We start from the raw sequence: 26,547 nt of genomic DNA, 5'->3' as shown, positions 1-26,547 counted from the left end.
GGCCCTGGTTCAGATAGTGGGAGGGCTGTTCCTCTCTTTTGCTCAGGCAGGGGGGGCAGCAGTGGGGGTGCTGACATCTCCGCCCAGGGCTGCAGTCCAGCAGCAGCTTCATTTCTCTTCTATGAGTGCAACGTTGCGCTATGCCGATCCTCTCCTTGATAGAAGCTTGCCTGCTGGTACTACTTTGCCTTTGCAAGATCACCAAGTCACATTTGCCTCATTTCTTAGTCAGCAGTCACAGGCGTGATGTTAATTACCTTCTCTTCTCCTGAGGAAGTTCCTGCATGATTTCAGGCGTCTTGTTTGCCATGCTGTGACAGTTTAGAAAGAGTCTAGCGTTCTCTGTTTGACACATCTTTGTTTAGCTGGTCACAATTCTTTGAATGTCTGGCAGCGCTATTCCAGCAAAGCGCAGGCTTAATGCGGCCTGTAAAAACTCAGCAGCTTTCATTAAGCACCTTGCCAGTCTTTTGTGTATAGCAGAGCGCTCCCATATCAGGCAATTGTTCTCAGCACTGAAACAACGTAGGGCCAGCACTGCAGTTCTGAATGTAGCTGGGTTCATTCCCAATTTTGAGTTTGCAAGCTTACCAACAATGTTGTTTCAGGTGCTCTTGGTTTTTTTTTTATATGTGGAACTTGAAGGAAAATGTGAAGGCCAGGGCCTCTGAGATCTACTGAATTTGTGCAGTAAATCAGATGTACAATGGATATAAGATGTACAGTGGATATCAGAAAATTGGCTAATAAAGCTCAATCACCAAGCCTAAACAAACAATCCAGAAAAAATAACGTGCTATGAGTCACAAAATCTTATCATCAAACCTTTTCACCTTCATTTTAATTCAAAAACTGAAATAAGTGCTTAAACATAAAACCCAGTATCACATGGAATCAATAAATCAAATAACAGACACCAGTCAGGGACATATATCGATCACATCTTCATCACAACATACAAACATAAGACATAATATAAACATTAATACCCTCCCGTGCTGAACACACAATGAAGCTAACAAAAACTAAACAAATTTTAAAACCAGCCCAATAATCCAAAAAAGATGTATCCAAAGAAGGTTCACATAACAGTCACCATTCAATGGTAAATTTCAACAAATGATCACTCTCTCCAAAGAAGGCTTTTTATGTGAGTTTAAACGTGTGTTTAATTTAAGTTTAGACAAGAGCCCTATTATGCACAGGCTTTGCTGGGGAAACCCAAGCATTCCACAGTGCAGAATGAGCCTTGCAGAAACTCATGCCTGAGGAGAAAGTTACCCACATTCACCTGCTTTTACAATTTGCTCTCAACCTTCCCCATGCAGGCAGATTCACAAGCAGGCACTGTTCCTACTGAACAGGAAACCAACAAAAAAAATGCTCCATCTGTTCAAACATTTTCCCAGACACCCAAAACAGACTAGAATTACCAATAAACGGTATCACAAAAAATCTAAAACCCGCCCGTTTCTGGGTCTTAAAGTTCGCCAAATAAGATTGATGGACAGACATGACAGAGAGACAGACACACACACACGGACAGCCATCTCGCCAACACATTTTCACAGACCATTTCACTTTTCTGCAGTGGAATAATATATTTTTTGCAAAGAGAAAAACAAGTCAGTAGCATTATCTAACTCCTTTTAAATCCACTGCAGACGAGGGGGAAAGAAGCAGGCTTCATATATTCTATTCTCATTCCTCCGCCTCTTGCTGCTTTGGCAGGAATCACCCTTTCAGTTAGTTATACCACTCTCCAGGGACTGAAACTGAAATTCACCCTTTCAACATAGTCTGCACATCCATCCTACGATAAAAATGCTAACAATCCTCTGCATAGCACACACTCTGACTAAAACTAGCCTAAGTACGAGAGCATGTCTTAAGTAACAAGTCCAATTCTGTATTCTGTCTAAGTTTATTTTATAGTTCAGGAACATGACATTTAAAAGAAATGACATGTCTATGGCCCCTAAAGCTGAACACACTCTAGGACTGCCCAAGTGCTTTAACTCCATTTCAGAACCGCCCACTCCACTTCCCCACAAAAAAATAAATAAAAATAAATGTAACATAAATGACACTGAAAATGGCCATAAAATAAATGTAGGCCTGGTCCAAATTTGGAAGCCGCTCGTGCCCTTTATTTTCCCTTCACCTCTACTGCTTATACCAAACCTCTGCCAATATTCTTTATGGGCGGGTGGTTCTGCAGCACAGGGCGGCACTGTACATTCCATTCCTTTAAATGCTTGCAGGTGAATTTTAAACGCCCTACGCACGCCAAAGCTGGGAGATGTGCGAGTGTCTCGGGCCGCCGCGTGGATTTTAAAGAAGCGCCCAGGTATGTGCATTATCTCCTGGCGGGCGCACAAATGGGAAAGGCGAAAAAGGGAGTGGAGTACGGGCGGTCCGGGTCTGTAAGATAAACGTGCGCGTTAAGTATTTTACACGCGCAAGCTTTACTTCTGCTATGAAATGGCGTGTTAAATAATAAAACAAAAAAAAAAAAAAGAGACTAGGCCAGTTACTGGGGTTTTAAGGGTTGGGGCTAAAAGGTGAAAAGGGAGGCAATACTAACTGAGGGAGGTTAGGAAGTCCCATCCTTTACTTGGGTGAACTGGGAACGGACTGGGGAAACTGGAAATTGCGTTGACGCGCATATCTAATAAAATCCCACCACTTCCGCAGCAGAGCCGGCATTAAAACTGCGGGCACATATGCATACGTACAGCCTAGTTTATATCATGTGCGCATATACATGCATAGGTTATAAAGTGGCCGCGTCCATTGGCATGAGACAGCATATGCGCATACAATGCTGCCCACGTGGCTGTTTCAAAGTTACCATCTTATCGTACCTGAATGTAATCCGCTTTGAAGTGACTGAAAAGTGGAATATAAATCAAATAAATAAATGTGTTGGGAGAGTTGACTTCTGAAGGGGTTGTATCCCTGTTTATACAAAATCTGCATTTCTGACTGTACGTTGTGGATTTTAGTATCTAAAAGAGTCCAGAGCTGGTGCAGAATCTTTCCTTGGGTCTAAGTATACCCCCTTAAGACCTTCTGGTTTCGCAAGTCCAGACATGGCCTCGCTTGTTGCAATGGATGCTGGCGTGACTACATCTAGGCCCTGATGCCTAGTGTTTTATCAAGAGCACAGGTAGGAAGAAAGGACACAGCTAGCTGCCAGAACAATATCCTGCCAGGAAAAATCCTCCTGCAAGTAGGTTTCTCACTCTGGTAGTGCTCAAGCTGATTCCAACCACAAAATCCACTCTTCAGAACACAGCGTATGGGATTAAGGCTCCGCTTCCTTTGGTTCACCTCTTGGTCCAATTCACTCTCAAAATTCTACTTGGATCCCAAGAAAATCTTCCGCATCCCAGGGCCTGAATCCCTTCCCTCGAGCCCCAGCCAGCCTCTAACAGGAAACTGAAGTAACAGAACGCAAGTTAAAGTGGGCTCATGAACTTGGTGGACCACACACGCCCTGCCACGACAGCTCCCACCAGGGTGTATCAGGGAAACACTACACGCTCCCCACTGTCTCTCACTTTACACATCCATGCTCTGATGCAACCAGTAAGGGCTAATTTGGCTGTAAGCCTTAAACTCATCTACCCAATGTGAAAGAGAAGCAGACAGAAAGACCACCGACTGGGTGGGCAATTGATCCTCAACTGTTACTGTTACTAAGGTATAGAAAATCAGTTTTTCATCAGCTTTTCCTTAGAACCATATGTAGACATTTGAAGGGAGGATCTATGAAAGTGACCATACAATCACATCAGTGAACAAAAATCTTATGTTGGGTCAAGGAATCAGAAACTCCATAGTATCACTGTTATAGTCGACATGAAAAAATACCACAGAAAAGATGAATGGACATGTGGAAGCTTAGGCGTGCCAGCTGGCTTTGAGTGGCACGTTCCTGAGGAAGGCCCTGTGCCATATCTCATGTCTTGTGTTTGAGAGCACTAGTTGGGTCATGCCAATGCCAAATTAAAAATACCAATAAAACAGCTGGCCCCGTGGCTCAGACTGCAGAACTATGTGCTTCAGTGAGGAGGAGCCTGGTTTGGATCACGACTGGTCATGGCCTGGATGTACTGCAGAGGTGATAAGCTCAAACTTTGGAAGTTGATTGCCATTACTGCAGTAATCCCGGTCAGCCAATCAACTGTACTGAGGGTGCAACTCTCCAGCTTTCAAGCCCATAAGATTCCAAGTCACCGGAGCATGCCTTCTGGGGAGAAGTACTGGAGATATAGGGCCATTCAGAGAGGAAAAGATAAACCAAATATATCACCACAAAACTTCTGTATGCTACTATCAACTAGCAATCATTTTTCCTTTCTAGTAGTGAAAATCACATCAGTTTACAAGATGCAGTGAGATGCAGCTGCATTTGAGTTTTAATTAATGCCCGCCTTCAAAACACTATTGTCATTTGGAATGCATTTTATGATTCACTTGTATTATTTGGCAGTCATTATTAGCTCCTGATAGCTAGTTAAGAAATGCATTAAGTTAGTCCAATTAAAAAGTATAACTTCTAATTTTATTTTTTTTTTGTTCATTAACCTTCATTTTCATGCATTCACGTGGACTAACATGGCAGCAACCATGCTCTGAGGACAGAAAGGTAAGTACCCCAACAGTTTGTCCTGGGATTAGTTTTGTTCAATACATTTTTGTGCGATATTGCAAAGGGATTAGAAGGAAAGATATGCATTTTGCAGATGATGCTAAGGGCTGCAACAGACTGGACACAACTGAGAGAGTAGATGGAATGAGAAGAGATCTAGGAACACACAAGGAAGTGGTCCAAGTGTTTTGCAGTTAAGATTCAATCCAAAAAATACTGCTCCATTCATTTGGCTTGCAGAAATCCAAAAGAGCAGTATACAATGATGGGGACAAATACTAGTGTGCTTTAAGTCAAAGAGAGACCTCAGGCTAATGGTATCCAGTTTTCTCAAGGTAGTGAAACAGTGTGATAAAGCAGTGACCAGGGCTGGTGCAAGTCTATTTGGCACTCTAGGCAAATCTTCGGTCATTCACCCCCAGCCTCAACTTTCTTATTGGCGGCAGCTCCAGCACAGTGTACCCTCCTACCCACAGTAGTGGCACCAGGACAGCACTCCCTTCTTTGGCAGTATTGGGTCTGGTACAGCACCCCTCTGGACTTCACACTGGCAGGATTTTGTGGCCTCCAAAATCTTGGTGCTGCAGGCAAGTGCCTAGTTTGCCTAATGGAAGCAGCAGCCCTGGCAGTGGCCATAGCCAGAGGAATTCTAGGAAGCATAGGGACGAAACCTAACCGGTAGTAAAAAAGGAGGTGATAATGCTTCTGTACAAGTTGTTGGTGAGACCTCACCTAGATCGGCCCCTGTGATATAGTGAGGGCAAAGGTAGCGCCGATGCTATTTTGTGAGGGCAAAGGTAGCGCCGACGCCATTTTGAATACTGGCAATACGGCCCGAGTGCAGGAGGTCGCTCCCGGACCCCCGCTGTACTTTTGGCAAGTCTTGTGGGGGTCATGAGGCTCCCTCAAGCTGGCCAAAAGTCCCTGGGGGTCCAGCGGGGGTCCAGGAGCGATTTCCTGCACTCGTGACGTCGGATGCCAGGAATCAAAATGGCGCTGATAGCCTTGCCCTTACTATGTCACAGGGGCTACCGGTGCCATTGGTCAGCCCCTGTCTCATGGTAGGAGCACAAGATGGCGCCGATGGCCATGTGACAGGGGCTGACCAATGGCACCAGTAGCCCCTGTGACATAGTAGGTCAAAGGGGCTATCGGCGCCATTTTGATACTGGTACCGAGGGTGTGTGAGTGCAGGGTATGGTTCCCGGACCCCCCGCAGGACCACCAGGGAGTTTTGGTAAGTCTTGGGAGGGTCAGGGGGGTGGGGGGGTTGTTTAAATTGGTGGCCGAGCAATTCAGCAAAAATTCGTTGTATTCGTGGGGAATCGCGATACGTTTCGCTTTCCCCATGAATACAACGAATAGTGCAACATACGTTGCGGATCGCCAATACGGCGAAAACGAATGCACACCCCTAAGGGGTAATAACCGCCGCAATAAGCAAGCTACACCCATGCTTATTTGTTTACCCAGACTATGTAATTCAGTCCTTGTTGGTTGTTCTTCATTCCCCCTGCCTTTGAAGCAGAGAGCTATGCTGGATATGCGTGAAGTATCAGTCTTTCTCCCCTGCCGTTGAAGCAGAGAGCTATGCTGGATATGCATTGAAAGTGAAGTATCAGGCTTATTTGGTTTGGGGTAGTAACCGCCGTAACAAGCAAGCTACTCCCTGCTTTTTTGTGAATGCAAATCCTTTTTTCCACATTTCCTCTTGCCGTTGAAGCTTAGAGCAATGTTGGAGTCGCATTAACCGTGTGTATGTTTATTGAATAAGGGTATTATCTCCAGGTAGTAGCTGTCATTCCCACGAGCCACCCACAATCTCCAACAATCACCACTTCTCCCTTCTTTCCCATCTTTTGGATGTCTTCAACCAGATCTCTGTCAAGTTCTTCCATTTAATTTGGAGGCCTGTAAACCACTCCAATAAAAATGGATGCCCCATCATCTTTTTTTAGTCGGCCCATAGTGCTTCTTCTTTGCCCCATCTTCCTTGCAGCTCAGATGCTTGGATATTGTTTTTGACATAAAGAGCCACTCCTCCCCCTTTTCTGTCTGCTCTGTCCTTCCTTAACAAGTTATAGCCCAATATGGCCGTATCCCAATCATGAAATTCCGTGAACCATGCCTCCATGACAAAAACAATGTCCAAGTCCGCCTCCACCATTAGGGCTTGTAGATCTGGGATTTTATTGCCCAAACTATGAGCATTTGTGCTCATAGCTTTTCAGCTTTTCTCGTTCAGGTTACTGCTTTTCTTGGACTCCTTTTGTGACTTATTTAGCTGACTTTTGTTATCCACTTCACTCTTTTCCATTGCATTTGTATTTTGGGGGTGACATTCTAATTTCCTTCTGCCACCCCCAGCATCTAGTTTAAATGCCTTATGACAGAGGATTTGAATTTATCTCTTAGGATCCTTTTTTCCTGCCACAGACAGATGTAAGCAATCTTTGACAAAGAGCTTTTTTACTGTTCCATACACGGCCCCAGCTCCAATATATCGAAAACTTTGTTCCTTACACCAGGATTTGAGCCATACATTGAAGTTATCAATATGCTTAGCCTCTCCTTCCCCTTTCCATGAATAGGAACTTCTGAAAAGTCAATGGTTGTTGCCATGTGCCGAAACTGCTTCGCTAGAGATTGGAAATCTTTCTGTAGCTCTTGGATGCTGTTTCTAGCAAGGTCATTGGTTCCCAGATGGATGATAATATCAACTTTAGAGTCTTTGCTTTCTTCTTTGATCGCTTTGACTATCTGAATAGCATTTCTGCCAGCCAATGATCCTGGAAGGCTTTTAACTGTAGTGTTCCCTCGAAAAGAGTTCCCAAATTAGTGCCTCTGATGACAGAGCCATCCAGCACAATGAGCTTTTTCCTTTGGTTATTGATTGTATTATGGAATTTCTGTATGCATTGGGTTTCTTCTTTCTTTTCAGATACCACTTCAATCTCTTTCACAAGAGTTTCTTCATTATCTAATTCAGAGAAGGCGTTTTGTACGTGTATCACTTGAAAGAGAGTGTCTCTGCATCACAGGTCTTACTCTACCAGAGCCCATTGTAATCCTGTTGTTTTTTGGGTTCCTTAACACCCTGAGTGAGTTGGGGGGTAGACATTTGGGCTGCACAGTTGTGAAGAATAGGTGTCTGTGGGTCACAGGTCTTATCCTACCTGAGCGCACTGTAAAACCCTTTTTCCTTTAATTTTGGTTTTCCATGGTAATGGGGAATTAATTCCTGAATACTGTAAAGTGGGTGAAACTTTCTTTAGTGCAGCTAATTCAGCTTTAACTTCAGCCAGCTCCTTTTTCAAGGAAGAGAGTTCTGAACAAATGAGGCAAGCCCTAAGTTTCCAGATGATTTCCCTCAAAATAAAAGCTCCACAATAGTTACACTGGATAGTCCTCATTTTGGATAGTCCTGAGGAATTATCAAATTTCCAAATTATCTTGTTGCCAATTATGTATTTAGGCAGACTATATCAGAAAAACAAACCCAGGGGTGGGTGGGTAGAGGGGCAGAGTAGGAGGGAGTTAACAGTTAACACTTGGCCAGGGCTGTTCACTGGACACTTTATCTGCTATTGATTTTGAACAGACCCTTCCCAGATTGGCTAGCTAAGTTAAGTTTTTTACTTGGCTCTTCCCAAGAATCTGTAGTTATGGCTGTCTCCTTGAAGTTCAAAGCAGACTGAAGACTTGATTGCCCCCCTGCAATGTACTAGGAGTCACCTGCCCAAAGCTGAATAAAAAAATCCCTTTTTTGGGGGGGGTGGGTTTTGTTTTTTTTTTTGCTTAAACAAACACACAGCAATTTAATGCAGCAATATCAATATCTAGGAAAATACTGAGGTAAGGCTAGCACTACACAGAAAACAGAAACATTTAACCAAGAAACCCTCTAAAATAAGGATAAATTAAACTTTTATCTTAGCTCATCCCAAGATTGCATTTTTTATTTATTTTCTAGTGCTGTTATATTTATTTATGTATTGTATTTTTTCCATGTATAATTTCCATAATCTGTTTTGTGTTGACTTTAGTAAAGAAGAAAGAAAAGAGAAGGAAAAATAGCCTTCAAGGAGGGGAAGCTCTAGGTTCCCCTACTCTCATCTGCTGGAGTCAGAGATATACTGAGCTCCTGTAGAGGGTGCACGCACACTTATGCCAGCACCCTCCGAAGCCTTGTCTGACTCCATCTGCTGGACGGGGGACATAATCCACGGTCTGGACTGATTCTGGTACGTACAGGGAAAGCAAAATATCAAATCAAATTAAATTTTAAAAAATTAATACATTCCCTGCTGGAAGAACCTGCTCCCAGAGGCTTCTCTACCTCACTGCGGGAAAAACCTGCTCCAAGGCACTGTTGTAGTCTCCTTCAGGAAGCACCTGCTCCCAGGCGTGCTCTATGCCTCTTCCAAAGAACCTGAACTCACACACTGCTCTATGCCCTTGCAGGGAGGATGGCATTTCCAGGAGCTGGTTTTCTACAGCCCTAGCAGAGTGCAACTGGCAGGAGCACAGCACCTGAGGCCAACTTTGAACACTGTAGCAAAAAGAGCTTCTTTATTAAATAGAACTCTTTTCCATCAGAATAAAACAACTGAACCCTAATTCAATAGGACAGTGAGGAGTACTGTTAATTAGCCGACTTCTAGGATGGTGAGGTCGAAGTGCTGCTTCAGCTGCAAGCACAAGCAATTACTGTATTGCCCTTCAGAGTCTGTGTTTGAAGATGACCTGTAATGCTTTGTCCTCTCAGTCTGACCTCCTTAAGCCTCTAATGACGCTGTCCAGCCCCTTCCTCTCACCCTGTGGCTGCAGCCATGACGCAGCCTCCTTGCTCTGGGGTAGCCTCCACACAGCAGCCCTCGTTGTCGTGGCTCATTCCAAAATTGTGCCCAATTTCATGGGCCATGGTGGCAGCCGCGCCAATCGGAACCTCAGAGTGGTCCTGGTATTAAAGAAAACGAAGACAAAACTACTTGTTAGCCATTTGCAGGTCAGATTACAGGAGCAGTAATGTGAATGCAGTATAGTTTGGGTGATTAAATCTGCTGATCCAGCTAAATTGCCAGGCTAGGGGCATTGATCTTCCACCATTTCCTCCTCTTTAATAGCCCTTCATGAAACATGGGGCACCTGTGTACAATTAAGCCTCTGTCTTAAGGGCTTGCTCTTTAAAACACAATCAGGCCAATGCAATATTGTGCGCTGAGCCTGGCGCACAGGTTAACAAGCGCTTGGATGTGCTAGGCTAACTCCCGATGCAATAAAGGGAATAGCCCGTCCAAAACACGCGTCCAAACCAGCGTGAAGCTAATACCGCTCATCAGATGCAAATGCATGTAGATGAGGCTATTAGCTATTATTCCCCCCATGCAAAAATTCACTGTGCGCCCAACATGCATGTTTTAACACGGAAAACTTAACGCCAGCCCAAAATACTGCTTTTCTGTGGTTCCTCCCACTTAGTATCGTCTGGAACTACAGGTATGAGCTATGTAGAGAAGACAGATGAGGAAAGGAGCAAAAATCATTTAAAACAGAAAGACAAATGTTGATGTGGTGGCATTCAGCAAACTGCAGTCCAGTGACACATAGTAGAGGTTTACAAAATGCCTCTTGGATTTTCCCTATTGCATTTATGGATTGGTAGGTTTGCTTTTGTTAGAGGAATTGAAATTATAAATGCACAGATGCAGTGGGGGTGAAACCTTGTCCCTCATTACCTGCAGTCTTCTGGTGGTAACCTTGCAGTAATGGGATGCCACAGCATGCAGGAAATCTAGCATTAAGTGTGTCATGGCCAGTTCAAAGCCTACATGAGCCTAGAGTAGGGCACACAGAATTTCTGCTTAGGTGGGGACTGGTAATCTGTGCTTGATAGGGGCTTCCAGCCAGCAGAAGAGCACTGCACTGCTAAACACTGCTGTTAATGTGATGCAGGCACATTAATCAGTAATTGCCAGAAAGGTAAGAGAAGAGTAATAAACCAAGTGACCTTACCATGCTGACACCTCCGGAGTTCTCTGGAGTGCACATTCCCTCCAGTGGTGCCATTCCAATGGTCGTACCTTTAAATGTCACCCCACTATCAGGAAGAAAGAAAATAGATTTTAGGTCAACCTTACTCTGCTGTTTTGTTTTTTTTAATAAGATCCTTTAAATAAACTATTTTAGAGCATTTTGGTGCATCATCTTCTTAGCTGCAGCCTTGCTGCGCTGAGCTGCACATCAGTTAATCAGTGCCAGCAGTAGGGCACTGACAAGCGTTCACATCCCTCCTAACACAGAAAAAGTGCACCACTGCGTTTCACGGGACCTCCCACAGCCATGTGCAGTCATGCCTGAGGCTGCCCGACCCCACTCCAGGACTGGAAGCATAGATAAGATGTGCTGTTTGAAAATGATAGAACACTAACAGCATTTGGAGATTTGTCATTTACAAACAAAAAGACAGAACCCTCCCCATCTCCACCCCCCAAAATGTTCCATTTTGATTTTGGTGCTCCCTAAATGGTTTTTAGCATGCACTAAGACCATTTCCGCTCACTAGCGGCTCGATACAGTAAGGCCGCGGTAAAAACAGTGCGGCAGTGTCAGGCGCACCCTTCCTCCCCGCACCCACAGTTCTCTTCACTAACTCCCCGATACTCTCCTCTAATCGCATGCAAATGCATGCCGCGGCTGTGAAGCGTTAGGGAAGGGTTATGCCCGCGCAACCCATTTTACTGTATAGGCGCTGTAACAGCGCCTATACAGTAACCTGGGTGCGCTGGTACCTGTCATTTCAAATGACATTTGAAATGACAGGCACCAGGAAGTGTAAAAAAGTGTAAAAAAGTGTAAAAAACAAAAAACCTGTGTGTTATATAAAAAAATGTTAAATACCTGTCGGAGGGCCGTGGGTCCAGGCGGCCGGTGGGCGGCGGGCAGCCATCAGCGGCATCCGGTAGTCCCTTCTCCCGATTTCGCACGGGCGGGTCGGCAGCGGGGGGGGCGCCATCAGCGGCATCCGGTAGTCCCTTCTCCCGATTTCGCACGGGCGGGTCGGCAGCGGGGGGGCGGCAGCAGGATCCGGGAGCGGCGGGTAGGCGGCAGCGGGGTCCGGGGGGCAGCGGCAGCAGGATCCAGCGTGTTCGATCGGGCAGGCAGGTAGGTGGCAAAATAAAGATGGCCGCCTGCACGGGAAAAGCGTGCAATTGGCCGCTGAAGACGTGACGTCACACCCCGTGACACCAAACGTCGTGACGTCACGTCTTCAGCGGCCAATTGCACGCTTTTCCCGTGCAGGCGGCCATCTTTATTTTGCCACCTACCTGCCTGCCCGATCGAACACGCTGGATCCTGCTGCCGCTGCCCCCCGGACCCCGCTGCTGCCTACCCGCCGCTCCCGGATCCTGCTGCCGCCCCCCCCCCCGCTGCCGACCCGCCCGTGCGAAATCGGGAGAAGGGACTACCGGGTGCCGCTGATGGCTGCCCGCCCCCCCCCCCGCTGCCGACCCGCCCGTGCGAAATCGGGAGAAGGGACTACCGGATGCCGCTGATGGCTGCCCGCCGCCCACCGGCCGCCTGGACCCACGGCCCTCCGACAGGTATTTAACATTTTTTTATTTTTTTATATAACACACAGGTTTTTTGTTTTTTACACTTTTTTACACTTCCTGGTGCCTGTCATTTCAAATGTCATTTGAAATGACAGGTACCAGCGCACCAGGTTTTTTGTTTTTTACACTTTTACACTTACCGTAGCAGGCCCGAGCCTTGCTACTTTTTCGTTTGTTTTTTTTTTGCTTCGGGAGGAGGGGACCGGACGGGACCAGGGCGGGTAAGCAATGTTTTTACACTACACTACACTACACTAACTCCTACTAGGGGGAGGCGGTAAACTAGCAGGTTAAGGCCGCGGCAGAACAGCGGGTTACGGAGGAGATAATATTAGCGCCCGTTACAGTATCGCAGTGGAATAGCTAATTCCTTCATTATACAGCTTTTTCGTTCATTTACATGCTGGGTGCGGAAAGGGTTTAGGAAAGGGTTTAGGAAGCGCTAAGGACGCGTGAAACTGGAGACTGTATTGCTGAATGGCCTTACTCGTCTGTATTGTGCGCTCCCAGCACGTTACAGACGGGGAATCTTTAACTCAATGTTACTGTATCGACCTGTAGATTTTTTTTTAGTGTGCACTAAAGCCATTTAGCGTGTGCTAAAATCGAAACAAAAATGAAAATAAACCCCACAAAAATGAAACAAAATGAAAAAAAAAAAGTCCATAAAATGAAAGATTTTACCACGCATCCCTCCCCCACCAAGCTAGAGTACAAAGTAGAACAAAGCAAGAATTGCTCAAATTAGATTGAGAAGTAACATTTTTTTTGCATAGGAAACTTTGAAAGTGGGGTTAGCGATAGAAAATCAGTTGTTGGTTATTTTCACCTACAATTAAAGAAGAGGGATTCTTAGCAGGGAAATCCCTAGGGTAAAATAAATCCAGTTGACTGCCCCTGGCCTGTGCTTTGGTGGACCTTGTCCTTCAGTGCTCTCTGATATGATCTTCTAGCCCATTCCTCCCAGTGTGACCGTCTCCTTCTGGCAGGAGGGGAGCAGCATTTCTCACCTGTGTCTGCCTCCTCCTCTGCTGGCTTCACCCTGTGCAGGACCCCGCCTGACACTGGCAAAGGCAGACACATGAAAGAAGAGTTGCTCTCTTACTGCTGGCAGTGGGAGGGAGGGGGGAGAAGATCGCGATGAGTCAGGGAGAGAGAAAAAGAGGGGATTGTGCTGGGGGATGGAGGGTGGGGGTGAGGATCATGCTAGGGGAGGAGAAAAACACATGAAAGTGTGCATGTGATGGTGGAAGGGGACACTGGATGGGGGAAAGGTAGGGGAAGCTGACTGGCCCCAGATCAGGACTGTTGATTAGAGGTAGATTTCACAGATGATAAAAGAATATCTAAATTACAGGAGTGAAACAGGTACATTGGTGCTTGGACCCAGAGTCAATCCTACCTCAGGAGTGGATACATTTGAGCCAGAGAATTCCCAGAACTGAATAAAAAGTGACTACTTATTTGGGTGGAAAGCAAAACACCCTAAGAAGGGCCATGCTGTGTCAGACCAGTGGTTCATTTACTGTAAGCTCGGTATCCTGTGGCTGACAGTGGCCAGGTTACCCAGCAGATCAAAATAGGGAAGATCTCCTTCCTGCCGCCCACTCTCAGACTCCCATGTCTGCCTGGATAATAATTATTGATAAAGCTGTCCTCCCCAAACTTGTACAACTTTTTTTAAACCCAGCTATATTATTAACCTTGACCATATGTTCTGGCAACAAACTTCACAGCTTAATTGTACGCTGACAGAAAAAAAAAACCCTTTCTTTTTTTTTTTTGTTTTAAAATCTGCTACCAGTTAGTTTCATGGAGTGTCCTCTATGCCTAGTACTATTGAAAAGGGTAAATAACCATTCCCCATTAACCTGTGCCACCCGATTTATGATTTTATAAAGCTCTATCATATCTCCTCAGCTGTCTCTTCTGCAAGCTGAAGAACTCGTGCCTATTTAGCCATAATGGATCACTGGTGGTGGCGCTTTCCCCGATGTGCCCTGTATATATTTTTTTAACCTTTCTTTTGTCAGATATCTGCTTTTACAATAGCTGCTGTTCAGCAGTTTTCCTCTGTTTGCCATCCAGAGGCCAACAATTATTTGGGGGCATTGGAACTTACTGTGTTTTTTCAGAGCAACTATGCACATCAGAAATACACACTGTCCATGTATGCAGCCACCTATGAGCTGGAAAGTCTGGCTCCTGATTTTAGTGCCAGATCTTTCTGACAGCTCACAAAAGGGTGATGGTGCAGGGAGAAATTACTACTTGCTTAATTTCCTTTTCTTTGATGAAGACAGGTTAAACCACACCAGTGGGTTTATGCACCTCTACCAGCAGATGGAGATGAAGCAAAGCTGACATCACGGTATAGATATGTATATATATCCCTACACTGACATCAGCCTGCCAATATTCTCTGCAAAAGCCAAATGTGGACAACTAAATAATAAATGAACATAACTATTAACAGACAACCATTCAAGCACTCAGTTAACAGGAAAACACAGAGCTCAGACAAGGTTTGTAATATCACTAATTTAGGGGCTGGATCTGACACTGACCAGTGATGCCCGGGAACGCAGCCACTCAGGAGGACAATAGCACCACCATCTGGCAGCCAAGGGCGGGAAGGTGGATTAACTTGTCTTCATTAAAGAAAAGGAAAGTATCAGGTAAGTAGAAATTTCGCCTTTCTTAGCATTCTGACAGATTAATCCACACCAGTGGGATGTCCCAAAGGTACTTCTGAACAGGGCAGGAGGCTGCCCACGGTCCGATCAACACCATATGCGCAAAGCCTGAGACTTCACGGGCCTGCACATCCAAGCAGTGATGCCTGGAAAAGGTGTGTAAGAAGGATCACGTCTCAATGGGAGACAACAGTCTAATCTCCGCCCATGACACTGCCTGAGCCCTAGTGGAATGAGCCCTAGTTTGACTAGACATCCTGTTTACCTCCAAATATCTCATGATATGCCGTTTGATATCCAAGGTCCATATCAGGTAATATTCATCCAAATCTCTCTCCCTGTCCAGTGTCGGCAGGGAAATTGATTCCCGAGACCACCTTTGGCAAAAAGGACAGAACAGTTCACAGCTGTACAGCCGCCGGAGTCACTTGCAGAAACAGTTGCTGACAAGTCAAGGCCTGCAGTTTGGAAACTCTACGCACAGAACAAATTGCCTCAAGAAACGCCCTCTTTAAAGTAAGTAACCTCAAGGAGAGGCTATGCAATGGTTGAAAGGTGGGACCCGCCAGAAAATCCAGGACCAGATTAAGACTCCACCAGGGCACTGGCAACCACAAGGGAGGATGAAGATGCTTCAACCCTTTTAAGAACCGGGCCATATCCGGATGGGCCAACAAGGGTTCACCATTCACCTGACCCTGGAAACAGGCAATAGCTGCCACCTGCACTTTCAAGGAATTAAGGGCCAAACCTTTAATCAACCCATCCTGCAAAAAAGCCATAATGAGTGGGAAGTTAACCGAACAAGGATGAACCCCTTGTTCCTCACATCAAGCCTCAAACACTCGCCAAACCCGAACATAGGCTACGGAAGTGGAGAACTTTTGCATTCAAAGCAAGGTAAGAATCACAGCAGCAAAGTATCTGTGCTTCAGCAACCAAGTCCTCTCAAAGGCCATACTGTAAGACAAAATCTTTGTGAAGAATAGGCCCCTGCCGCAGCAGATCCCTGTAGGCTGCTAATTGGAAAGGAAAGTCCACTAGGAGATCTGCATATCATAGCGTCCTTAGCCAAACTGGTGCCACCAGAAGCACCATCCCCATGTGTCTCTCTATCCTCCGAATCATTCTGCTTGACATGGACTCAGGAGAGAGGCATATAGACGCTTGTCTTCCAGCCACTCCTGCACGAGGGCATCGATGCTCAAAGACTTCAGATTTCTCCTGTGACTGAAGAAGGAAGGGACCTTTGCATTGTGTGATGTCACTAGCAAGTCTAGAAATGGGAGGTGCCAGTGGCCCACTATGAGCTGGAATGCTTTGTTTGACAATTCCCATTCTCCTGGATCCAGACTCTATCTGCTGAGAAAGTCGGCTCTTACATTGTCTTTTCCTGCAATGTGTGAGGATGAGATCTCCTGAAAATGTACTTCTGCTTATTCCATGAGTTGGGCTATTTACTGCGACACTTGCTGGCTCTTGGTTCCTTCCTGGCAATTGATGTAAGCCACTGTCATCACATTGTTTGACATTATTTGGACCACTCGACCCTGCAAGTGGTCAACAAATCATAAGCATGCCAGCTGAACAGCATGGGCTTTCAGCTGATTGATGCTCCAGAGAGACACTCTTTTGGACTCCAGCGTCCCTGCGCTGTCAACTCCTGATACTGAGTCCCCCAACCCTGGAGGCTCGCATCAGTCGTGAGTACTAGCCAGTCCGGTGGTCGTAGGGAACGTCCTTTCTTGGATGATCTGCTTGCAAACACCACTGCAGTTGGATGCTGATCTCCACTGGTTAAGTGAAGCCTTATCGAGTAGTCCTGACACTGTGGACAACAATGTGAAAGTAGTGTGCCTGAAGAGGACACATAAGCGCTCTTGCCCATGGAACCACCTCTAGGGTGGCTGCCATCAACCCGAGCACCTGTAGGTGAGGCCATACCATCGGGGTATTGTTTCTGTCAATAGTCGTACCTGAGCCATCAGTCTTTGAATGTGGCTCTCTGGTAGGAACATCCTGCCTTGCTTCATGTCAGTGTCTTGGATGGCAGTAGATTGTTCTTGGCCAAGTTCACCATCCAACCTATCTCCTGTAGCAAGGAGATCACCTTGTGTGAAACTTGAAGATTCTCTTTCATACTCTTGGCCAGAATTAGCCAATATTCTAAGTACAGGTGGACCAGAATGCCATCCTTTCTCACACTGCCGCTACTACCATCATGACCTTGGAGAAGGTTCTGGGTGTGGTGGCCAAACTGAAGGATAGTGCTCAGAACTGTTAATGTCACCCCAAACAGCAAAACACAGAAATCATTGATGCTCCAGCCAGATAGAAATATACAGGTACGCCTCTGACAAATCAAGAGACATAAGAAACTCCCCCAACTGTAGTGCCACTATCAACAAGCATAAGATTTCCATGCGGAAATGAGTCACTTGCAAATGACAGTTGACTCCTTAGAGACCCATGTTGGGGCGAAAGAAAACCTCCTTCTTGGGTACAACAAAATAAATGAAATATCGGCCTGTATTTTCTTGTGATATGGGCACTGGGATCATGGCTCACAGGTTGAGGAGCCTCGACAAAGTATATTCCACTGCCTTTCTCTTCTGCGGAGAGCTAGAGGGAGACACCATGAAAATGTCCCAAGGAACACTGAGAAACTCCAGAGCACAGCCATCTCTTATCACCTCCAGAACCCACTGGACTAATGTGATCTCGACCCACCTCTGATAAAAGAGAGAGGCAACCCCCATCTCCTGTTCCTGGGGGTGGGTCAGCATACCTTCATTGAGGGGGTCGGGAGGCACTACTGCTTGAGCCTGTGCCCTGTCTGGGCTGACTGGGACAAAAGGACGGAGACCTACCCAAAGGTTGAACCTTCTGAGAAGCCTCTCCTTTGTAGGGTTGAGAGCATCTGAAACCCCTAGCACGACCTCTTGCATCGAATGAGCGCGGTGCCTGCTTTTTATTCTCTGATAACCGAGGAACTTGGGACTCACCCCACTTATTGGCCATTTTTTCTCAACTCAGTCCCAAACAAGAGTGATCCTATAAAGGGCAATTTGGTAAGATTAGACTTTGAAATTGTATCAGCTGACCAATTCTTCATACTGACATCTGGCCACTAGCACCGAAGCCACCTCTCTGGCAGAAGTGTGGATCAGGTCTCAGCCCGCATCCGCCAAAAGGCGGCTGCCGGTTCCATCATTGCCCTGGAATGCAAACTAGATTCATCAACTTAGTGTTTTGGTACTTGCCAAGTACTTGTAGCCTGGATTGGCCACTGTTGGAAATAGGATGCTGGGCTTGATAGACCCTTGGTCTGACCCAGTATGGCAATTTCTTATGTTCTTATGACTTCCTGAGAGAGAAGCAAGCAAGTGCGAGTCACCAGGGGGTAGCAACAGGTTATCTACAAATTTATTGCTACCGCCTCAAAGGCCTTCTTAAAGGTAGCATCAATTCTCTTATCCTGCGCATCCTTCAATGCCGCTCCCCTTTCTACAGGGATAGTCATCTGCTTGGTGACAGCAGACACCAGCACAGCCACTTTTGGAAAGCGCAACTGCTCTCTTGCCGTCTGATGAAGGGGGTACAGCACTTCCAAGACTCATCTCCCTTTAAAATTAACTTCCGGGGCACTGCATTCAAGATCAATCAGTTCTTGAATAGCATCCATAATGGGGAAGAAACATGATGTTTTACGCAAATAAATTAAAATGGGATTTTTCTTTGGCTCAGACATGGAATCAGTACCCGGCACCCCCAGCATCCTTAATGTCTGGGAAATCAGAGCCAGCAACTCATCTCTATGAAAGAAATGCAACATTGTTCTTTACAGCTCCAACCCTGGGGAGTAAGGATCATCTTTATCATCCATTCCATCATCCATGCCACTTAGGTCCCTATCAGCGTGAGCCTCAGCAGGTCTAGATGTACTCCGACTCTTATCTGCAGCACCAGGCGTGCGGGGATCTGTAGCCTGCAATCCTAAACTTTTAGATTTAGCCAGGGCCGCCGACCACGCCTAATGAATGGACTGCAGCCCTTGAAAAAATTCCACCCAAGAAAAGGCAAAAGGATCCATACCAAAACCGAGGGGGCGGGGGGCGTCTGTCCTACACCCACTGAGTTGCCTTCCCCTGCTGACAAACCAGTTAGGGGAGCCACAAAACCAGGCAAAACCTCTGGCAGTTCCCCCTCCAGTCCCATTCCCTCTTCATGCTGGGAAGGACCGAGCTCAGCAAAATCAGTCAGAGACAATGCTCTCTGAGCCTCCAAGCAGCGCTGACACAAGTTAGAGGGGACGCCAGGCTGTGATGCCTGAATATGGCAAGCAGTATAAAGGGTAAAGTGCTTACGCTTCTTTGATACCGGTGCCATGGATAAACACCCGCTAGCAGCACGCTCCAAAAAGTGTCTGACAATTGTGTGCCCAGCTGTGTACCCGCACAAGTGAGCCTGGACAGGGTGCCCAAAAACAAGCTTGGCCCCAAAATGTAGGCGCCCACTATGCAGTCCAGGTAGGAACTCACCTGAGTGCACACCTGGGTGCACAAGCGCGAACAATGTCAAACACTGTTTCATGGCAGATTTGTGAGTAGAAAAGGGCCATACGGCATCTAAGCAAAGCCTGAGAGCGGGGCCTAGCCAAAAAGCTGCTCAACCCTTCAAGCTGCCACAACTTCCCAAGCTTCCCTGGAGATGGGAACTGACGTCTGAGCTCGGAAACCAGAAGGGGAATGAAATCCCTAAAATTAACTCCCCATCTTTTTTCTTCTTTTTTTTTTTTTTTTTAATATATTTACTTTTTACCTGACCTCAGCCTGACCCAGTCAAGTACAGAGTCGGTCTCCAGCTGTGGAGGGAGAGGGCAAAGGTCTTCACCGCCATGCTCAGCTTCCTGAAAATACCAGCCTCTCAGCTGTTTCTCTCTGTACAGTTAAATCCATGCTGGAAAACCAGGTACCGGACCAAGGCACTCTACTGAGGGAGGGATATGAAAATTGGTTCTTACCTGCTAATTTTCATTCCTGTAGTACCACAGATCAGTCCAGATTCCTTGGATTTGCCTCCCCACAAGCACATGGAGACAGAGAAAATTTTACTGACATTGCTACATAAAATGAGGTGCCACCTGCAGTCCCTCAGTATTGATCTGTACCCAAGCCAAAATCAAAACAAACCAATAACTAACATCCCCTGAATGAGCAGTGGGAAGTGGAAATGTGGAACAGATAACCAAGCCCACACAAAAACCTGTGTAGGACTAACAAAACCTGTGCCATTCTTCAGAATAATCATAATAACAAATTGAGCAGACTCTCTAAATCTCCCTTTCCTCCAGTGGGCAGGACTCTGGACTGATCTGTGGTACTACAGGAACGAAAATTAGCAGGAAAGAACCAATTTTCCTTTCCCTGTATGTAGCCAGATCAGCCCAGACTCCTGGTATGTACCAAAGCTTCCCCAAACAGGGTGGAAGCGTGCACACTCTCACCAAAACCCATAGCCTCTGGAGCCTGGACATCCAAATGGTAATGCCTGGTGAAAATGTGCAAGGATTTCCAAGTAGACGCTCTACAGATTTCTTGTGGAGAAACTTGCTGACACTCAGCCCAGGAGACCATCTGAGAATGAGTAGAATGAGCCCTTAATCCCTCCGGGACAGGACGACCTTGACAGAGGTACTTAATGCCCATAGCTTGCTTCAACCACCACGCAATTGTGGCTTTTGATGCCTTATGACCCATTTTTGCACCACTCCACAGTACAAAAAGATGATCTGACAAGCAAAAGCTGTTAGTGACCTCAAGGTACTGCAACAATGTACGCTTCACGTCCAAATATCACAACTTTTTGGCCTAAGGTGTAGAAGGATCCAAACTGGGGAAGGACTGGAGATCCACTGACTGATTTAAGTGGAATGAGGACACAACGTTTGGCAGAAAAGGGACTATCCTGAAGGAGACCCCCGACTTTGAAAACCTCAAAAAAGGCTCTCTACATAACAAGGCCTGAAGCTTGTTCATCTAGCTCCGAAATCTGATGAGCCGAACAAATTGCCACCAAGAAAACCACCTTCAAGGTAAGATCTTTCATAGTAGCCCATTTCAAAGGTTTAAACGGAGCCACACACATGCTTTTAAGGACTAAATTAAGGCTCCAAGAAGGACAAGGTTTCCGAACCAGAGGACACAAATGCTTTGCTCCCCAAAGAAAGCGCACCACATCTGGATGTACAGCTAGAGATGTTCCTCGAACTTTCCCTCGAAGGCAGCCCAAAGCCACCACCTGAACTCTGAGGGAATTAAAGGCCAAACCCTTTACCAGAATCATTTTGCAGAAAGGCCAGAATATGTGCCACCGAGGCCCCGCATAGGATCCACACCTTGCTCCGTACACTAGGCCTCAAAAAATTCTCCATATCTATACTAATAAACGAAGCTTGACCGACTGCCGCAAATGCGCAGTAGAGAGCAGCTTCTACTGCGCATGCGCGCACATCGGCCAGAGCGCAGCGTGTCAGGGAAAAAAAATGGCGCCTGCTCCTTAGGAGCAGGACCGGCAAGCGGCAGCGAGCAGGACCGGCGGCGGTGGCGGCGACGACGAGCAGTAGCCGCGGCGGCGACGCATGCGCGCTAGAGGGCAGGGAGGAGCAATAGTGCGGCGACGCGCGCCGCGTACGAGAGAGAGAGGCAGGGAGGAGCGAGGAGGATTGGCGGCACCAGCGTGCGAGAGGCAGGGAAGGAGCGTAATGGGGGCGGCGCGCGGCGGCGGGAGGGACACCCCTGTCTGCAGTTTGGCTGAGCTGGTAGGGAGGACCGACAGGAGAGTGAGATGAGGGGATAGGTGGCCGACTCGAGAGTGCAGGTGGGAGGGAGGGGAGGGATGAGGGTTGGAGGGTGAGGGCGGCAGAGAGTGACCCGGTGGGGAGGGGAGGGAGAGAGGGGGAGGGGGGAGGGCGAGGAGTGAGAGGTCAGGCAGACTCTTAGCGAGAGTGCAGGATCGGGGGAGGGGCGAGAGGGACGGGTGGCGGGAGGAGAGGTTGATACGTTGGGTGATCGGGGGGGGGTGGGAGGGGATGGAAGAGAGGGCGGAGGAGGGAGAGGTAAGAGAGAGAGGGAGGTGGGGGGAGGGAAGAGAAGAGAGAGTGGAGGTGGGGGGAGGTGTGAGAGGGAGGGAGGGGGGGAGGAGAGAGAGAGGGAGGTGTGGGGGGAGGTGAGAGAGAGAGGTGGGGGGAGGGAGTGGAAAGGAAATGGACCAAAAAAAAAATTTTAATGTAGCCCGTTGTTACGGGCTTAACGGCTTGTCTTCACATAGGCAAAGGAGGTGGACGTTTTCCTATACTGCAAAAGAATAGCAATGACTTCTTCAGAATAACCCTTATTCTTCAAACTCTCCCTCTCAAAAGCCATTGACAAAAGCGATCTGCATGATCTGCAAATATGGGGTCCTGACGTAAAAGATTCAGCATATAAGCTAGTCCACTGCTATGTTGATAAAGTTGGAAAAACAAGAACGCCTCAGCCACTCCAGCGCTATAAGGATCACGTCACCTGTGTGGGCTTCTATGTGTTGCAAGACTTTGCCCACTAGTGGCCAAGGCGGAAACACATACAGAATGATGTTTGTTGGCCAAGGCAGAACTAAGGCATCTACCACTTCTGCTCCTCATTCCCTTCTTGGACTGAAGAACTGCGGGGCCTTGGTATTGCAGAAAGTGACCATTAGATCTATGCACAGCAGCCCCATCTGCAACTGATGAGGTGCATCGCTTCCTCTGACAGTTCCCACTCTCCGGGGTCCAGATGTTGTCAGCTCAGAAAATACGCTTGCACGTTGTCTGTGCCCAGTATGTGAGAGGCTGCTAACAGTGCTAGATATTGCTCTGCCCAGCTGATTAGTTCCTGGACTTCCTGAGCCACTATCCGACTCTTAGTGCCACCCTGTCGCTTGACATAAGCCACCATTGTTGCATTGTCCGACAAGACTCTCACAGGCTTCCCCCTCAACAGGGGCAGGAACACCTGTAGAGCTAAATGTACTGCTCTAGTTTCTAAGCGATTGAAGGACCACAAGGTTTCTCCATCGACCACTGCCCCTAACACACTGCTTTCCAACTGGAGAGACTGGCATCAGTGGTGACAATCGTCCAAACTTGGATTTCTAGGTCCACACCTCATCTCAACTTGTCCGGAAGAAGCCACCATGAGAGACTGGACCTGGCAAACTCGGTAAGCAAAAGTGGCAGCTGAAACTGCTCCAACAAATGGTCTCAGTGTCCTCTTATGAGCAAATGCCCATGGAATCAACTCCAAGGTGGAAGCCATAGATCCGAGAACCTGCAAGTAATCCCAAACCTTGGGTACCTGCTTCTTCAACAATCCAAAAATTTGAGCTTGCAATTTGGAAATCTGCTCTTCAGAGAGAAAAACCTTCCCCACCTTGGTATCAAAATGTGCCCCCAGGAATTCCAAAACCTGGAAAGGAGAAAGATGACTCTTGGACAGACTGACTATCCATCCCAATGATCTCAGGCACCAGAGGACTAAATCCATTGCCTCCTGGCAAAGGATCTCTGACTTTGCTTGAATCAGCTAGACATTGAAATAGAGGTGACCCAAGATCTCGTCCTTCTGGAGAGCCGCAGACTCCATGACCATCAACTTGGTAAAGGTCCTGGGCTCTGTCACCAGACCAAAGGGCATGGTGCAAAACTGAAAATATTCTCCCAGAACCACGTATCTGAAATATCTTTGATGATCGGACCAGATTCCTATGTGTAGGTACGCTTCGGTGAAATCCAGAGATAGCTGGTACGCCCCCTTGTGCACCGAGGCAATCACTGAATGCAGAGTTTCCATTCGAAACATAGGAATCTTTAGAGCCACGTTCACCCTTTTTAAATCGAGGATTGGATGGAACATGCTCTCTTTCTTTGGGATATGAAATAAATGGAATAGTGGCATGTCCCCTGTTCCTCCAGGGGGACAGGAACAATGGCTCCCAGCATGCAAAGGTGACAGACAGTTTCCTGCACTGCTAACTTCTTTTCCTTGTAAGTACACGGGAAGACCATAAACAGATCTCTTAGTTGCCGAGCAAATTCTAAAGCGTAACCTTGTTTTATCACTCTTAAGACCCACTGGTCTGATGTGAATTTGGCCCACTCCTTGTAGAACAGAGCCAACCAACCCCCTATCACTGGAACCGAGGAGTGGACTGGCCTTACCTCATTGGGCGGATTTGGCTACACTGCCACCTTGGGAGGAACCATTTCCGCCTGGCTTTTTCCCTCGAAAGGACTGGTTCCAGAACGGCTGCCTTCCCGAGGACTGTTTCTGGGTACCTCCTGAAGTTCTGATAGGCCGAAACTGCCTATTCCCTCTGAAGCGGAAACATGGAGGAAAAGACCCTTTCCCTTTCCCTTTCCCTTTTGGCTTATCTTTAGGCAATTTATGACCTTTACTCTCCCCAAGAAGCTCCAAGTCCCGAACAAAGAGCAACTTCCTCTTCAAAGACAATGCTCCCAACTGAAACTTGGAAGAAACGTCGGCCGACCAATTCCTCAACCACTGGGTTCTTCACTTGCTCCTGATCCGCCAAAACCGGATCAGACTCTAGTGGGTCCTGTGCCTGCGGATCCTCAGCTCCTGAGATCTCAGAAGAGCTTTCCATGGCAGTCGTTGGCACCAGGGCCTCTGAGATTCGCTGAACCTTCATAACCTCCACAGCCCGGGAGGGCTTAGGGCCAGCCTTGGACGCACCAAAGCCTCTTGCTCAGCTCTACGCCACCCCATGGCTTTCCTGGCCTTGTAAGCCTTGTGCAATAAGAGGACAAAATTGGAGGAAAAGATAGAAGAGGCATCTTAGTCCTCCAGGGGTTCCTCCTCATCTCCTCAATGAGGCCCTTGAGTGTCTTGACCTCCCCTGGAGATCCTAACCACTGCAGCCCACGAGGCAGCCGCAAATGTGGACAAGATGGCCGCTGTTCCCACGCTTAGCAGGAAGGGGGCGTCCACAGGCTGCCGCGATGGAGATAGCCTTCCAGGCTCGTGGAGCCTAGCCGAAATCACTGCAACCATCCAGCACCAGGAGCATCGGTCATCGCGCGTGTCTCCACAAGTGGAACAGAATGACCCACACGGCATGAAAAAACATGGCGCTGAGCCATGACAATTGAACAGCCGCCGGAGGAATGGGAAAGTACAAGCAGAGCCGCCCAAACATCTGAAAGGAAGAATCAGGGTAAAGCCTGCCATCCCATGACAACCCCTCTTTTTTTTTTTTTAACACAACGTTAAACAGGCAATAAAAGACAACCAAACACTTCCATGAAAGAAGATTGGCAGCAGACTCTGTCCGTCCTTCAAGGCGAGGGAACCCAGGACCCCCAGTTTTCTGCCCTGTCCGGCGATGAAGGACCGAACAATAAAGGGTCCCCAACTCTCTGCTCGTCCGCTTCAGGGGTCCTGGTGGGGCCATCCCCCCTGGTCTAACGACCCCCTGGGAGGCAAGCACTCCTTGATCTTCTAGTCTCACTTTTTTTTTTTTTTTTAAGTTTCAGATTGCAGGCTTTGCACCTCCACCATCTGTTGGAGACAGAGAAATACTGAGGGACTGCAGGTGGCACCTCATGTTATACAGCAGTGTCAGTAAAACTTTCTCTGTCTCCATCTGCTGGAGGGGAGGCAAAACCCAGGAGTCTGAACTGATCTGGATATGTACAGGGAACCGCAGATATCACCTCAAGAAAACTCGATTGAGGGAGGGACCATAAGGTATCACCACAGGAGAGCAGGTGGATTAATTTCCTTCTACTTTTCTCCTAAGATTTTTTTTTAAGAAATCCCCAATAGGGAGATGCATGTCCACCATCTGTTAGAAACAGAGAATACTGGTGGGCTGATGTCAGTGCAGGGGTATATATACACCGTGATGTCAGCTTTGCTCTATCTCCATCTGCTGGTAGAGATCCATAACTCACTGGTGTGGAATAACCTATCTGAATGCTAAGAAATACAATGTTTTTTTTAAAATTCTTAAAACCCAAAAATAATTTACAACACTTGTGGGTTTTATTATTTGATGTATACTAGTTTGGATGACTGGCAGGGAGGCAGTATAAAAAGTAATTAATTAATTTAAGATAGGGAGACCTTTTGGCCAGCATTACACAGAGTAAGCAGGTCATAATATATCATGAGTCCCAGGAGCTCTCCTGACTTGGCTGAAAACAGACCACATGTCCTCCTCCCTGGATTTTGACAGTGTCTTTGAATAATGCTACAGCCAAATAAAGGATCGGAAGTCCGATTACTAAATCTAATGTCGGAGACTATTTGTGTCTGTGATTTCTCTTCACTTTTAAATAAGACAAAACTTGCAAGCACAGTGCTAATGCATCTTGGTGCTTTCCAAAGAGATGTCACTCTATAGTGATAAATATTCACAAAGTGCCAATGCCAACCTCTGTGGATGTGAAGGATGGAAAGTGAAAAACTTTTTCTTCAAAACAAAACTAAAAAAATAGAAATCAGTAATGCTGGAGGCTTACAATCTCTCA

General features: G+C 47.0%; 1 protein-coding gene across 1 annotated transcript in view; it reads right to left on the bottom strand.

Moving 5' to 3' along the window:
• Positions 1–26,547, bottom strand: part of LOC115087490 (disintegrin and metalloproteinase domain-containing protein 33-like) — a 369,144-nt gene that overhangs the window by 71,953 nt on the left and 270,644 nt on the right. The window contains 2 exon segments of the mRNA XM_029594743.1: positions 9,478–9,620; positions 10,676–10,760. Of these exon segments, the coding sequence (XP_029450603.1) occupies positions 9,478–9,620; positions 10,676–10,760 (228 nt within the window).

The sequence above is a fragment of the Rhinatrema bivittatum genome, chromosome 1 (assembly GCF_901001135.1).
Source record: "Rhinatrema bivittatum chromosome 1, aRhiBiv1.1, whole genome shotgun sequence".
NCBI classification, from domain to species: domain Eukaryota; kingdom Metazoa; phylum Chordata; class Amphibia; order Gymnophiona; family Rhinatrematidae; genus Rhinatrema; species Rhinatrema bivittatum.
The sequence above is the reverse complement of the archived record's forward strand: the minus strand, read 5'-3'. Positions and strand labels throughout refer to the sequence as shown.